Source organism: Struthio camelus, chromosome 15 (assembly GCF_040807025.1).
Source record: "Struthio camelus isolate bStrCam1 chromosome 15, bStrCam1.hap1, whole genome shotgun sequence".
Classification (NCBI taxonomy): Eukaryota; Metazoa; Chordata; class Aves; order Struthioniformes; family Struthionidae; genus Struthio; species Struthio camelus.
Window position 1 is genome coordinate 5,870,050 of NC_090956.1, and position 14,240 is coordinate 5,884,289.

The 14,240-nt window shown below is 38.8% G+C and overlaps 1 protein-coding gene across 1 annotated transcript in view; it reads left to right on the forward strand.

Moving 5' to 3' along the window:
* Positions 1-7,149, forward strand: part of GNA12 (G protein subunit alpha 12) — a 41,623-nt gene extending 34,474 nt beyond the window's left edge. Inside the window, exons 3-4 of the mRNA XM_068908462.1 lie at positions 3,112-3,162; positions 4,151-7,149. Of these exons, the coding sequence (XP_068764563.1) occupies positions 3,112-3,162; positions 4,151-4,720 (621 nt within the window). The 3' untranslated portion in view covers positions 4,721-7,149. The remainder of the gene's footprint in view (positions 1-3,111; positions 3,163-4,150) is intronic.
* Positions 7,150-14,240: the final 7,091 nt, after the last annotated feature.

Sequence of the window (14,240 nt, forward strand, 5' to 3'; positions counted from 1 at the left end):
TCAGATCTAAATATAGTGCCAGATGAGATGCAGTGAAGTCTTTCAGTTTCTAAATATTATTTATGAATATTGTCAAAATATTTAAAAATGGAAATAGTTTTCCAAGAGTGAAATACAGGAAGGATCCTTCTTAAATCTGAAAAGCCAGAAGCTGGACAACCTTCTGTGAACATGGCTGATTTTAGGGAAATTCGATTGCATTCAAGTGCAACTTGGTATGCATCTAAATAAACCTCAATTTTAAATCTAATAAATATTGCTATCTATTTCCTATAGTTTAAAATGAAAAAACTCAAGTTTAATGAATGTTTGGCTAATATAGTTGTTCTAAATAAAAGTACTAATACTAAACAGTCCTAACACCTGGAGTCTCCTTTTCCTCATTTAAATAAATCACATGTTACTAATCAAGCTGTTGGTGTTGTCTGCGATTGTTCCTTGACACCTGCTTGATAAACCTGAATACCCCAAGAGCACCCCAGCTTCTCAAAAGCGGGCAATTTTTCTGTGGATCAGACTGTAGAGCAAGGTTACACAGGACATCTTTGGAGCAGGAACAGAATCCGCAGTACTGTATTCCTGTGTTACGGCCTTTATCAGAGGATTGTCTTTGAAGTGTGGCGGGTGGGGGTTGGTTTTGTTTTATTTTTTTTCTTAAAGTTTGTGTGCTTTAATGTTTTGAGCTGTTCTTAACTCTGAACCCTCTGGAGCTCATGGGGCTTTTGGTTTTTTGACTGGAAACAGATATTTTAAGTACTAGATATCGTTCAGTTCTGTGCTGGAGGAGAACATTCAGGCATCTTCAGATCTGTCAGTTCCTGCGTACGCTGTTCACACCTGTTCCAGCAATGCGACTTGGTTACCCTGCTGTGCAAGTGTTTCGCAAATACTGTTTAAAATTTCCTTAAATGAGTTGTTTGGCTTAATTACACAATTTTTAAGAGCTTTGTAGGAAACTAAGCCTATCTGTTTTCCGTAAATCACTGAAGAAATGAGCATATATTTCACATTGATGAAATTCTTTTCTTACTTTATTATAAGTGTGCAAAATGTCAGAATGATTGGTGTGCAAGGCAGGAAATAGGGGAGGTGTAAGCCATAAATCAGGTGAAGTTGCTTGTGTATCGCAGCCGTTTACATGCATACAGCTGTTTCCTCTTCCGAGCGTGGGAGGTATACAGAGAAGGCAATGACTCTTAAAGCAACTCAGTGGAAGAAAAGAACAAGTTGCATCAGAGACAACCCATATGCAGTCATGTCGCACATCTAAAGGCATCGTCTAGGACAAAACAAAACACAATAGATAGGTGCTTTTTTTTTTTTTTTAATTTAAATGATCTTTTCCTCTTGGGCTCTCCCATCTCCTAAATATGACTAATGCTGTACAGGAAGACCTTTCTTCTTATTCATGTGGTCTGTGATATCTCTTCTGATCCAACAGAGTGCCAAAAAATACAGGAAATTACTTTCACCTTATGAAAATTCATGATTGTAAGGAAGCTCTTAGAGCAATTGTTCTTTGGAACCTTCTCCCCTCCCCAGAAAGTCTTTTTTTTTTTTTTTTTTTTTTTTCTCCTACCAGCGATCCACTGTAAATCTTTTGTGATATATGGTAGCTCTTTGTAAAGACGCAAGTTTGGGCTCCTTTCTGAAAAGACACTTCTAGTTTTACACATTAGGAAATAACAAGTTACAGCTCCTTTGTGTCTATGCCTTAGGCTGAAGGTGTGTACTTGTGCAGTACACTGGCTCCTCTGATCTCCAGTCTGATTCTTTAGGAAAGTGCCAACACAATAGTTCATTTTGAAGTTGCACTGGAATTGAATAGTTTAGTTTTGCCATCTCAAGACTATGGTATGGAGGAGGACGTATAGTTTGAGGATTGCCATTGCTTTTGGAGTCTATGAGACGATATTTTAAGAATATTCTCATTCTGAATTAGGAACGTGCTGAGGGCACCTGCTGTCAATTTGGTCATTACTGGCTTGGCCCTTTGTTGACTGGAAATATAAGAGGAAGAGCTTTTTCTTGTATCTTTTCTATGAGGCAGTTGCAACTGCAAGACCAGTGTCCTAAACAATGAAGAATGCTTTCTAACTTAACAGATCAACTTCATCTAAAGAAATTAAATGAAAATGTTTGGAGGAGAATGGACTTTTGCCAGGGACAGTTTGATTCCAAAAGGAAAGTTAAAGTCTTCCTCTGCATGGAAACAGTTTTATTACTTTTCAGAAGTATGTGCAGGCTTCCTAGTATCTGCTAATGTAAAACAGCACTTGTTTTGAGTGCAATGTAAAAGCAACCATATTGAAAAAAAACTGTTATCCATTTTCGCACAAGAATGAATTTTCTTTATATTACTTACATTCTTTTCAATATAACTGCTAAAGGATCTACAATCTCAGCAAATCTGTTGAGCCTAAAATATAAACTGTGCTTAAAAGAGAAAGTCCTTCAGAATATTTCTGAGGGAGTTTCAAGTTTGGGGTGCCTTTTGGTTTTTCAGTTTTTTGTTTGCTTTTGTTTTTGGACAAACAAGTCTCACTTACACAGCTTGTCATTATAGTGACAATTTATGACTTAAGTCTTTCACTTTTCTGCAGATATGCCAGCCAGTCTAGGATGTGCTTTTCTTCATTGTCAGGAATTTTAAAACAAAATATATTGGCTTCTAATTAATACATTTCATTTTTACTCTTGCTTAGTGTGAATTAACTAATTCTTTAAGCCAAAGCAAAGAACTGGCTTTAATAACAATTTATTTTCATTGTAAAGATTCCTTAGGTAACTTTGAGCATCTTTTCAGGACTCTAATCAAAACTTTGATATTTCTTGAAATAATAGCATTTCTTCTGAAACCAATTCTCTATCTCCTCTACTCTTCTGTAGTATATTGTAGCTGCTCTACTTGGTTCCAATGGTTAATGTGAACTCAGCTGTCTAGTACTTTTATTATTACAGTTCCTTAAGCATATGAGGATGCTGTCGAAACTTCGATTTCTGAGATTTCTATGTTAGACTTCAGTGCACGTTGGAAGGTGAAAACGCTATAATTCAATTTAAATTGCTGTCCTAGAAATAAGTTGTTTCCATCTCTTTCTTTTTCCACAGGGTGAATCGGTGAAATACTTCCTGGATAATCTGGATCGGATCGGTCAACTGGTAAGACAGAACTTCTTTCTGGACCAGAAGAGCTCAAGGACATAAGACTTTAATCGTAGCGCATCCAGGCTAGCCTTTTTTAAAAAACTTGCATTGAAATAACTGCATCAAAATACTTTACTCTAGAAATAGTGAACTCCAAATTTACCAAATTTATGAAACTGAAAACTAGTATTTTCTTTTTTTTTTTGACAGACAGCAGATACTAAGTTTGTGAAAGCTGTATTTATGCATGTTTTCTTCTTTTGTCAGTCCTTCTGTGCAGTCTCAGGATCTCCTTCACTTTGCATGATGACCTGCTGGCTGCTGCTACTTAAGGTAGCAGAATGAAACCTTACCAAAAAAAAAAAAAAACCATCACTTTTAAGATTCAAAATCAGTAATGAGAATGGCTATGTCAGGAGACTTAGAGGAGAAAGCAAGGGAAATAATCTTCCTAAAAAATAACAGCAATAAGCTTCTAAACAACTAATTGCTTTATAGTGGTGAACTGGGCCACCACCTGCAGTAGAACATGTTATATTTAATGGTCATGAAGTGTGAACTTGGAAGAAGTGTTTCGACTAAAGGTTGCATGATATGCTTTGTACAAACAGGTGAATTCTAAAAAATTTCAAAAACATTATGCAGTAATGACTTGGAGATCTGCTTTACTGAACACTACCTACATGGCAATAACATTGCGGGAAGAATTTCATAATGATAAAATAAACTTCAGCATGAAAATGGGAGGCTTGAAGGATAAAAATGTGGACATTTGTCCTGTATCTTTTTTTCCTCGTATGTCTCAGAATCTTCTGGTAGCTGTTCACCATTATTTTGAAATTGAGTATTCATTCTTCACCAGATATAGTTCAAGTCCCTCATGCAGTGAGTTCCTAAAAAGGCTCCTGATTTTTTTTCCATCACTGTGATACTGTTTTTTCTTTTTTTTTCTTTTTCCCAAATGATCAATAGACATTTGACACTCCTCTTCTTTCTTTTGCAGAATTATTTCCCCAGCAAACAAGATATTTTACTGGCTAGGAAAGCCACCAAAGGGATAGTAGAGCATGATTTCATCATTAAAAAAATACCTTTCAAGATGGTGGATGTAGGTGGACAGAGATCTCAGCGTCAGAAGTGGTTCCAGTGCTTTGATGGAATAACTTCAATTCTGTTCATGGTCTCCTCCAGTGAATATGATCAGGTTCTCATGGAAGACAGGCGCACAAACAGACTTGTGGAGTCCATGAATATTTTTGAGACAATAGTCAATAACAAGCTTTTCTTTAATGTTTCTATTATCCTATTCCTCAACAAGATGGATCTTCTTGTAGAGAAGGTGAAGACTGTCAGCATTAAGAAGTATTTCTCGGACTTTAAGGGTGACCCTCACAGGCTAGATGATGTTCAGCGTTATCTGGTGCAGTGCTTTGACAGAAAGAGGAGAAACCGTAGTAAGCCGCTCTTCCATCACTTCACCACTGCCATAGACACTGAAAACATCCGCTTTGTGTTTCATGCCGTGAAGGACACAATCCTTCAAGAGAATCTGAAGGATATTATGTTGCAGTGAAGGAGAGCAGCCCATACTCTGTTAAAATTTGCCGCAGGGTTAGATCAAAGTTTTTATTCTTTCTTTATGGCCCTTGCATGTGGTGTAGGACCCATGCTATTTGCTTGGCTCAGGAATGCTGTAAACTAGCCAGCCCAAACAGAGGGGCTACAGGCCGAAGGAGTCAAATGTTGATGTTAGCTACTGAATCATTTGGACTAGAAACACTACTGAAACATGGCCATTGTAGGTGTTCTGTACCTAGTTTGGAGTACTGAATAACATAACCACCTTCTACCTTCTTAGAAATTTTTGTTTTCTCTGACAAACCTTTTAAGGAAGACACTTTGTTTTAAATGAATATGTTTATTTTTCAGAGACACTAGTCATAAAAACTGCCTTTTTTGTAGTTTGAAGGTGCTGAATTAATCCAACTAATCTAAAACATAACAAGATTGGTAGCTGCATTGGAGAATGTTAACAAAGTTGCATTCTTAACCATTAGGTATATAATCAGACCTTATGTGCGTTTTCAATTCTGCCAAGGATCTGGAGTCCACTTTGCAAGGTGGATGCACAGCTTTTGTCTGAAGGCTTTGCATGAGTCTCCTGAAGCAAAAGTCTGAGACAGTCTCTGTAAAGGAAACCCATGTTGGAGTAAATTGGATGGGAGATCTAAGACCTGGCCGATACGGAGAAGGGTTTATTTTGCACTATGTGTGAAGGGTATTATATCATGGGGAAACAAACTTCCGTGGTAAAGCAGCCTGTGCTGGAGCATCTGACCATCTCTCCGCACAGCGGGTACTGTAGTGAGATGTACTTCATGGCAATCCAGTGCTGCTTTCACACCTGCAGTTGGCAGCATTTCTGAAGGTTCAGTATCTCACATGACAGGGCTTTGTCTGTATTCAAAAGTATGAAAGCTGATAAAACTCTTAAGCAAAGGTTTTGGTAGTGCAGCAGCTGCTTGATTAGTTCCCAACAGCTGACCTTATAGGAAGACTGAACACTCTAGAGATCCCAGTTTTACAACTGCACTGATGTATTTGGACAGCAGGACCTTGCTGTAAAATTAGCCCTTAATCTGTGTCGTAGTGGGATCTTTAGCCTGTATTAATGCACCTGTAATTATGAGTACAGTCAAGTCAAGAGTTGCCCGTTTCAGGCAATGGCTTGTGTGTAAAATTGCAAGAGGTTATGAATAATGTTATTATATGAACTGTTAGTTTCCTAGCTTTCTCAACTCGCCTAACTATCTATCGGGTGCCTTTCTGTGTACAGATATATCTGATCTTTTCTATTACAGCGGTGTACATGGACAAACTTAAGATCTGCCTTTTATCTCAACATTGTAGTGCTATCTTTTAGGTAATTTTTAAACATAGTTTACTGTGCAATTTGTGTCATAGTTTTATCCAAGAATAAAATCTGAAGGGCTGTTTATATCCATACAAAGTCAGCAGGATCCCTGGAGTTCTTATCCACTTTGAGACTGTAATGGCATGTCAAAACAAGCAACATTGTACTTCAGCTGGTAATCCCATGGGAGATGTGGTCTAAAAAAATCCTATTCTGTTGTCCTTTCATATTAATTTGGATAAAATCTGGAATCTTTTTTTCTCTGAAGTTTGCAGATGTTCATATTGGTGTATAGTTTCCTAATGTAGCAATCTATTGGTTTTCTTTGTGCAGACTTCTGAGTGAAAAAGATGTGGCTATTTTGTAGTCTTATATAACGCACACAGTACTGAGGTCATAAGCAAGTGAAAAGTTGCAGACAGAAAAATCTAATTTAAATTTAAAACTTCCATTGCTTAACGAACTTAAACAGGAATTAGCTTCCTTGTAAGAAGTCTTATTTTTGCCAGGACCAAGTCTGTCTTTTTAATGTTTATTCATTTTTAACCGTGAAGGGAAAATGTCATGTGACTCTTCAGGTGGAGGAAAATCTTAAGATTATTACATTTGAAAAGGTAAATGTTTCAGCCTAAATTGATGCAAATAACAGTTCAGTCATTGTAGAGGGTCATGTCTCTAAGCTAGCCCATGTGCTTGACTCAAGACTAAAATATTGTTCCAATACTTTCAGATATTCTTGGAGTTCTGGTAGCGACCTCCACTTCACGCAGGACTCTGGGACTTGGCTTTATTTCCTAGTTTGCTGTGAGTTTTATTGTTTCACTAAGTTTTCCAGATGGGCTAATATGCTTGTTTTCTCAAATGAGTTAAACATTCCCTTTCAACTGTATCTTTCTAAAGTTACCTCAGTTTTATGTCTGCATCTACTGCGGTATTACCTGGGAGGCATAGCATGGAATTTCCTGTCTTGTTTTTTTTTCCTTCATGGTCATCTATGGTTTTGTATCCTTAGTCACCTTATGGATTTAAAACTAAGAGCTAATAATGCAATGTATATTTATCTCAGTAACTTAATCTGTTGCACCTGCAAAAAAAAAAAAAAACAGCATGAGATGTCTTTTATTGAGCTGTCAAACTTGCTAGTAAGTTTTTTTTATATGGTATGGCAATTTTGCACAATAAATCAGGATTTTAGGGAACCCGTTTGATCACCTCAGTCCCACTATATCACCTTTCTTCTTTCTGTTGATAAAATGGACCTCAGCACAATGCTCTAGACTGCAGATGGAAATCAGTAGTTTTGGCTCTGTAGAATCTGGCTTTTGTAGGCTCTGTCTCCCGTCTAACTTTGGTTTGGTCTTAGTGGTTCACACCAAGAACTCAAGATCAAGAAAATCTTTTTGCACAGGTCACTTCTCATGTTTGCAGTGGATCTGGCCGGTGACTGCTTGAGGGAGAAGGATTTTTTGTAAGTGGCAGGTATGTTTCTTCTGCTGTTAACTACAGGATCTCCTTCTTGCCACAGCCGAGATCTTGGGTGTTTTTGTTGTTGTTCTGTTTTCCCAAGGTAAGTTGTAGTATGAGAAAGCCAGAAATTCATATGATGGTAATTCAGCTAATTACTAAAGCAGAACTTAGGTAGCTTAGGTTGTACAAACATCTCAGGACAGACTTGATCCATTGCTCGGTCCTTTCGCAAGAAGCAACTGGTGACTTTATTTTAAGTGACATCCTGGAGAACTTTGCAGGTAAACACAGCTGGAGAGAACATCTTTTTTTTTGTTAACTTTATAGGGTTATTGTTCATTTGGCTAGTCAGGAAATGGGTCACAAGCAGGATAATAATCAGATGGAAGCCTTGAACAACTACTTTTAAAAAAGGCCTTTTTCTGTCCCTGCTCTGATACCCGTGGGTCAGTAGTGGGGGTGTTCCAAATGTGTTGTCTCTTGCAAGGACAAAGGGAGGAAGTGCTTGCAGCATGTGCATGCAGGAGACATTTATGCAATCTTGCAATTTAAAAAGAATAGCTATTGGGAGTCTTTTATCAAACACTACTTTGTATTTAGTGTCCTGAAAACAGGACTGTAAACTTCCATTTAAAGTACCATTCCTAGTGGATTGGAATTAAAAATGAAGAATAGTTTTTGGCAGGAATATTTTGTATAAATTGCATATTTAATAGGAAATTGTCACTTTAAAGCAATTATATAGTTTTAATGTTGAAGATATTAAAATTATGGAACTGAAATTATTGGCTGCTCAACTTTACAACTCATGAAGATGTATTTAGTTTGACACCAAGTATTGGTTTTATTTCATCCAATACAGCAACATAGATTATTTGACTTGGTGATTTGATAGATATATTTAGGTTTTAAAAGTGCTGCAGTGAAACCTAGAACTAGGCGTGATACAAGCATGAAAGAGCTCCTGAAGATGACTGTTTTTGCAGGCTTTCAGAGCTAACTAAAACGTGAACTTCAGCCAAGCAGGCATAGTGGAGAAATGTATATTAATTGCAAGACGCTATAGTGAAATGGTGTAGGAAGAGCTCATCTATATGTGGCACTGCAGACCAAAATTTCATTCTACTAGGATAACTGAAGTAGTTTTTAGTGTGAAAAGCAGTCCATTTGGAGCACTTCCTCCCCACTTCCCCGTAGGTATTCAGTAGTTCTGATTATTGTAATCAGCAAAGAATTCTAGAGTTAAAAAACAAAAATCAAAGGAGTAGACATGGAAGCACTGAAGAAACTAGCAGCTTTTTTAATAACAGACAATTGTCTTCCACTGAATATCATTTTTATTAAACGTGCCCTTTGCCTTCTTTAGGTGGATGTCTTTCCGGATGTTCATTTCCACATTTTGACATCTTTTCTATGTATGTACCTATTCAGTTTTCCTGGAAAAAAAATGAAATTCTGCTGCAGAGAACTGTAGACATTCTGTAAAAGGCCCCTAGGGTTTTCAGATAGTGAGTTTTGACACCTGACTTGGCTTTGCTTATGTCATCAGATTTTCAGCAGGAATTGCTGGTTTGATGGACAATTGGATGCATGCCAACTTGAGACAAAAACAAGATATGCAAGAATACCTCCATACAGCGCAGCTTGTCATATAAACCAAGCCTTGATCTCTTTTAATGAGAACTATATTGATTCCTGTAGATCTACTATTAGTCTCTTCTGTATTATTTTTCTAGTATAAAATCACGTGGTGTAGTCAGGGGATTACATATAGCACTGCCACTCTTTACCTCAGTCTAGTCTTTGTTAATTCTGCAGCACAGGAAGTGATGGGTAGAGTGTTTCAGTAGCAAATGTAGAACATCTATCCTTAATTTTGTAAATGAGATTTTAACAGATTTCTAGGGAGCGTCCATTATAGGACAAGAGAATTGACTGGTATGGTCTGCGCTGGGCTTGGGCTGAATTAATATTGTCTCTCACATTTCTAGTTGAGGACTGTCTAGCTTAGTGAGGAAGTATATTGGCAAGACAATGCAAGACCTGGTGCTTTTTAATATTACCTGTTCTGTAATTAGCTGGGGTGATCTCTGCTTTGTGCTGTGAAGTGGACACTTCTTTTTTTTAACACTAATTTTTTCTTGCATATATGGAAATGAGTAAAGCTAGGATATCTGGAGCTGAAACTGCTGCTCTGCTAACCAGGTGATGCTATCTCTTCGCTCATCTTGGTGGTTGGACAGTTTAGCTTGATTCTTTAAGATTTTATCTTTCTAATGGCATTTGGAAAGCAGTATTAAAGTTTGTCTCTGTGTTGATAGGCTTGTCTCTGTATTGGGTGGGGAGTATCGAGGTACTAGACTGCCAGTACTGGTGGTTCTGTGCCTTGGCTTGACATACTGTATCACGACCAAGCTCTTGGCACACGTCCGTGGGTCTCGTCTTCTGTCTGATGTGAAAATAATCACAGAGAGAAAAAAGAGCAGCACTGACTTCCAAGATGGACATTCTGGTAAAAAGCTAAAGTATGTTGGAAGGGAGCAGGAGAGGGGAGCTATTTTCGAAACAGATCCCAAAAGCTGATGGTGCTTGAAGACTGTATCTTGAAATGAAATGCCATCTGCATTGATCCCAGACGCTTTGACTCCAGGAGAGCTTTTGGCTGTGTGTTAACAGCAGTGTGCTGGCGCTGCTGTAGCTGCGCACCCTTCCATTGTAAATCTCTCTTCATCTGCTCATAAGTGGGTGCTAAAACTCAGTTCCTTCTAAGATACAGTATGCAGATCTCTGGCCAGACAATGTATCTTACTCCATGCTAACAGCTACTTAACCTTTCTTCAAGATAACAGACTGTGAGAAGTATTTCAGGGGAATGGCTAGCTGAGACTGTTTTCATTATTTAAGTAAAAACTACAGTTGAAGCAGAGCAAAATTTGAGGGGGGGGAGGGAGGGAGTAGGACCTGAGGAAGAGCTTCTTATGAAGGAAGTAACTGATTCTGAATAGCACTGCTTCTCCGCTAATGCTTCCCTAAATCTTTTGTGCTGAGCTTGTGTGCAGGTGAATTGGCCCAAAAGCTGAGGGAAGATAGCAGGGAGAGAGGGGGGATGTGGAAGACAAATGATCTTTTGGCAGTTCACAAGGCTTGGAAAGCATGCTTGGTAGACTTAGGGTTGACAGCTTGTGTTCAAACTTCTGTTTGCCTTGTAGCCATTACAGTCTATTGGATAAAGAGTGTTTTTTCCAATGAACGTGTTACATTATCTGGAATGTGTAATGAGCTTGAACTGATGAGACACATTAAACAGTATTTCTGGGGACTCCGTTTAACAAAATGGCTAGTATTTATTGCTCTTGTGATGAGTTGTCTTGTTTATGGAATCGATATGTATGAAAGCAAAGTGAGAAGACACTAAGTTATCTTGTGACACAATCATATAGATAGGAAGCCAATTGAAATGTTATCCTTTATTCTGCAATTTACTTGCTCTGTGGTGCCTATGCATTGTAACACACATACTATGCAATATCATTCTTTTTTAAACCAGTTCTCTGCATTGGGCAGGAAAGGCCTGAGTTTAGCCTTAATTTTCTAACAATTCACAGGAAAGTACTTTAAAAAAAAAAAACAGTGACAAACTAAAAGAAGGTGAAAAATGCATAAAGTAAAAGCACAGTTCTAGACTGCTCACATAAGTGTCTTTGTAGCACCAAAACAGCATCCACAATAGAAGCAGCTATTTGCTGTAATACTTTCAATTTATGAAAACTGTGTACTAGATAAAATTATATTGTGATGTGTAAAAAGTGTATTTTATAGCTTTGGTGACTTAGTTTACTGTTTTGTATATATGAATTTTATAAATCTATTAAAACATGACTTGTTATACTGTTCTTTATGGGTTGTATCTTTCAACAGGGTCTAGAGGGTGACTTTCTTTTTTTTTTGCTTTATTCAAACATTTTCTGCAAAAAAGCTGCTTTTTGAATAAATTACAGCATGGACTGCATGAAACTACGGCTATCATGCAATAAATCTTGTTCTGTAATCTGTATATATCTCCCACCTTTCCAGTTGTGGTCTGAATCGTTCTTCCTGGATGTGTCCAAGAAGTGAAGGCTGGTGAAACATTGCCTTATGCAAAACTCAGAACTCATTCATCCATGGCATTCACTAGCTGATTTTAGGCATTTGAACTGATGGGAAGCAGAAGGGGAGATGCAACTAAAAGATTTTGTGCTTACGCGTTGAAAGTTCAGCCAGGAAAGATATTAAGCCTGTTTAACTGGCAACGCCTGTTAAACTGATTTCTCTGCTACTGGGTAGGGTCTGGTAATAGGCACATGAACTACGCTTCTTTCTCTCCTGATGCCCAGTCCTCTCTGTCGGACTTGCTTGTGTGTGTGCTGGGCATTAGCATTGCCATCCTGGCATCAACTAGGTCTACCAGGATTTGAGCTCTGATTCTTAGGAATGCCTTTAACCTTTCCTCACTTGTGCTTTGAAAGGTCACCTCTGACAGATTTTTACTGCAAATCTTAACTGTTTCTTATGCAAACTGCTAATGCGCTGTCCATTACATTGGCAGGTGCACAATCTGAACCACTACATGGAGCGTTGCTTGTTCTTTTTACTACACATTTGACATGTTAGGTCCTCAGCTACATCAAGCTTTTGGAATGTTTGACTTTATTTTTCCCAAGAGGTGCTGAGCCTCTTTCAGGTACCAGTGTATATGATTAGTGTTCAGCTTCTCTGAAAATAAGGTCAGCTCAAATGCAGGTTATGTTACATAGTAATAGAAGGCTTCTAAGTGTGATCCCATACACGCTCATTTGCACAGTACTCCGGTACGAATGAACAACAGCAGCTCCAAGTGATCTCTTTGGTCAGCCCCAGGAAAGCAAATAGACAACCCTTCTGGGCCAAAATGTTCTTGGGAATTAACAGTCCTGCTGAAACTGTAACTGGGGCCAAGTCAGGCTTTTGAGATGCTTGACCAAAAGACAGGGAAGAATGGTTTTTTAAGGTGCCACTTTTCTCTGCTACAAAGCTGTTGAGTGGTTGGTTTGTTTTAATGGAGTTTCTCTGTTGTCCAAATTACTCAATCTCAACAGCTTTAACCAAAACAAGACATGTGTTGTCACGGAAAGCCTAGCCGAGGTCAATCCTTCCCTGCTCAGTAGTCAGAAGCAAGTGTTTAAACTGCCCCAATTTCAGTAGGCTTTAAACACTGACTTGAAACACCTGGTGAGAGGCTGGAATTAGGATATCTTAGTGACACCTGCCAGTGTTCCTGCATCTCAAACTATCCCACTAAATACGGCAGAGCTATCCCTTTTGCGCTTCAGCTGAACAGATGTCGTCCTGCCTGAGCAGAGGCTGAAGCGGTCGGTTCTGCAGGTAAGGCTGCCTGTTCAGAGCTGCTGCTGTTATATGAGCTACAAATTTTCTTACCTGGATCAGGATGCCTGTCTGTTACTAGAATATCTTTTCTATAATTTTAATAATCCAGCACTCGGAAGATAAAAGGGAAACATGCCTATTTCCTCAGTGAAAGGCTTCTCTAAAGTGCAGAGTAGGCAGGACTACATACCTTGCACTTCTGCTGGAGTGTGCAGGGCTAAAGGTTTGCAGGAGTTACAGTAATGTTTATAAGCATTTGTTACGTCTCTTTGAAAGAGAAGATGAGGAGAGAAATTAAATCCCTGTGATTTCCAAGCCCAGTCTGGTATCTCTTGGTACCTTATTGTGTACAGACTTGGGAGGAAGTTTATTCAGTTATTAACAGAAATTGTCAGATTTCCTCCCACTCTCCCCAGGACTGGCTGGCACCCTGGGAAGCTGCACAGTGTTAGCAGAGGGAGAATTAATTGGAAGTGTCTGGGCATTTTTCTGAAGAATAACTTTATTTTAAAGCATCAGTTTTTGTGCAGCACAAAGACTTTGATTGAAAGTACAGTTATTAGGAGAGGGAGGACGTCATGTGTATTGCTAAATCAGAAAGTGCTGGGTATTGCTGATGAAACATCTATGGAAGACAACAGTTTTTCCTCTCCCACCTTTGCAAGCTGTTGCAGGCAGTTTCATTGATAAGTGGAGAAGAGTCTCTCTTCTTTTTTTTTTCCCTTTTCTCCACAATATTTGTATTGTACCATCACTCACTGCAGATCCAGCAACTTCTTGTTTTGTGAGTAGGAGTGGAATGGTTTGCCTGTGTATTCTTGAGAGTAGAAATTTGTCTTTATAAAGTTGTTAAGCTATTAAAAAGCTGTGATTTCTACTCTGTGCAGGATTATAGACTTTAGAAGTTGTTTCAAAACTAGTGACCTTGAGCATGGGACAGAAAATGCACGACTGGAGTCACTTTGTGGTCTTGGAAGGTGCTCGAGGTAGTCGCAGGACAGAGCAGTGTTGGAAAGGTTGTGACCCAGATGAGTCTAATGCAAATCCATGTTGTATTATTGCTCTAGGGGTGGTTACCTGAAGGACAATAACAACTTCAGAAAGGAGCTATTTGGTTGTGCTGGTGGCTCTGCTGAAGGCAGCAGCCAGATAAAATGTTCAGCGTTCATTTCTGGGTCTTCTCTCTTTCACCACGGCAAGACGCTCGCAGGCAGTGAGGCACAGAAATGAAAGCGCTGGTGCCTTGGGGCTGTGCCGGGAGGCTGTCAGCAAAGAGCTCCTGAGCCCTCTGCAAGGGGAGCGTTAC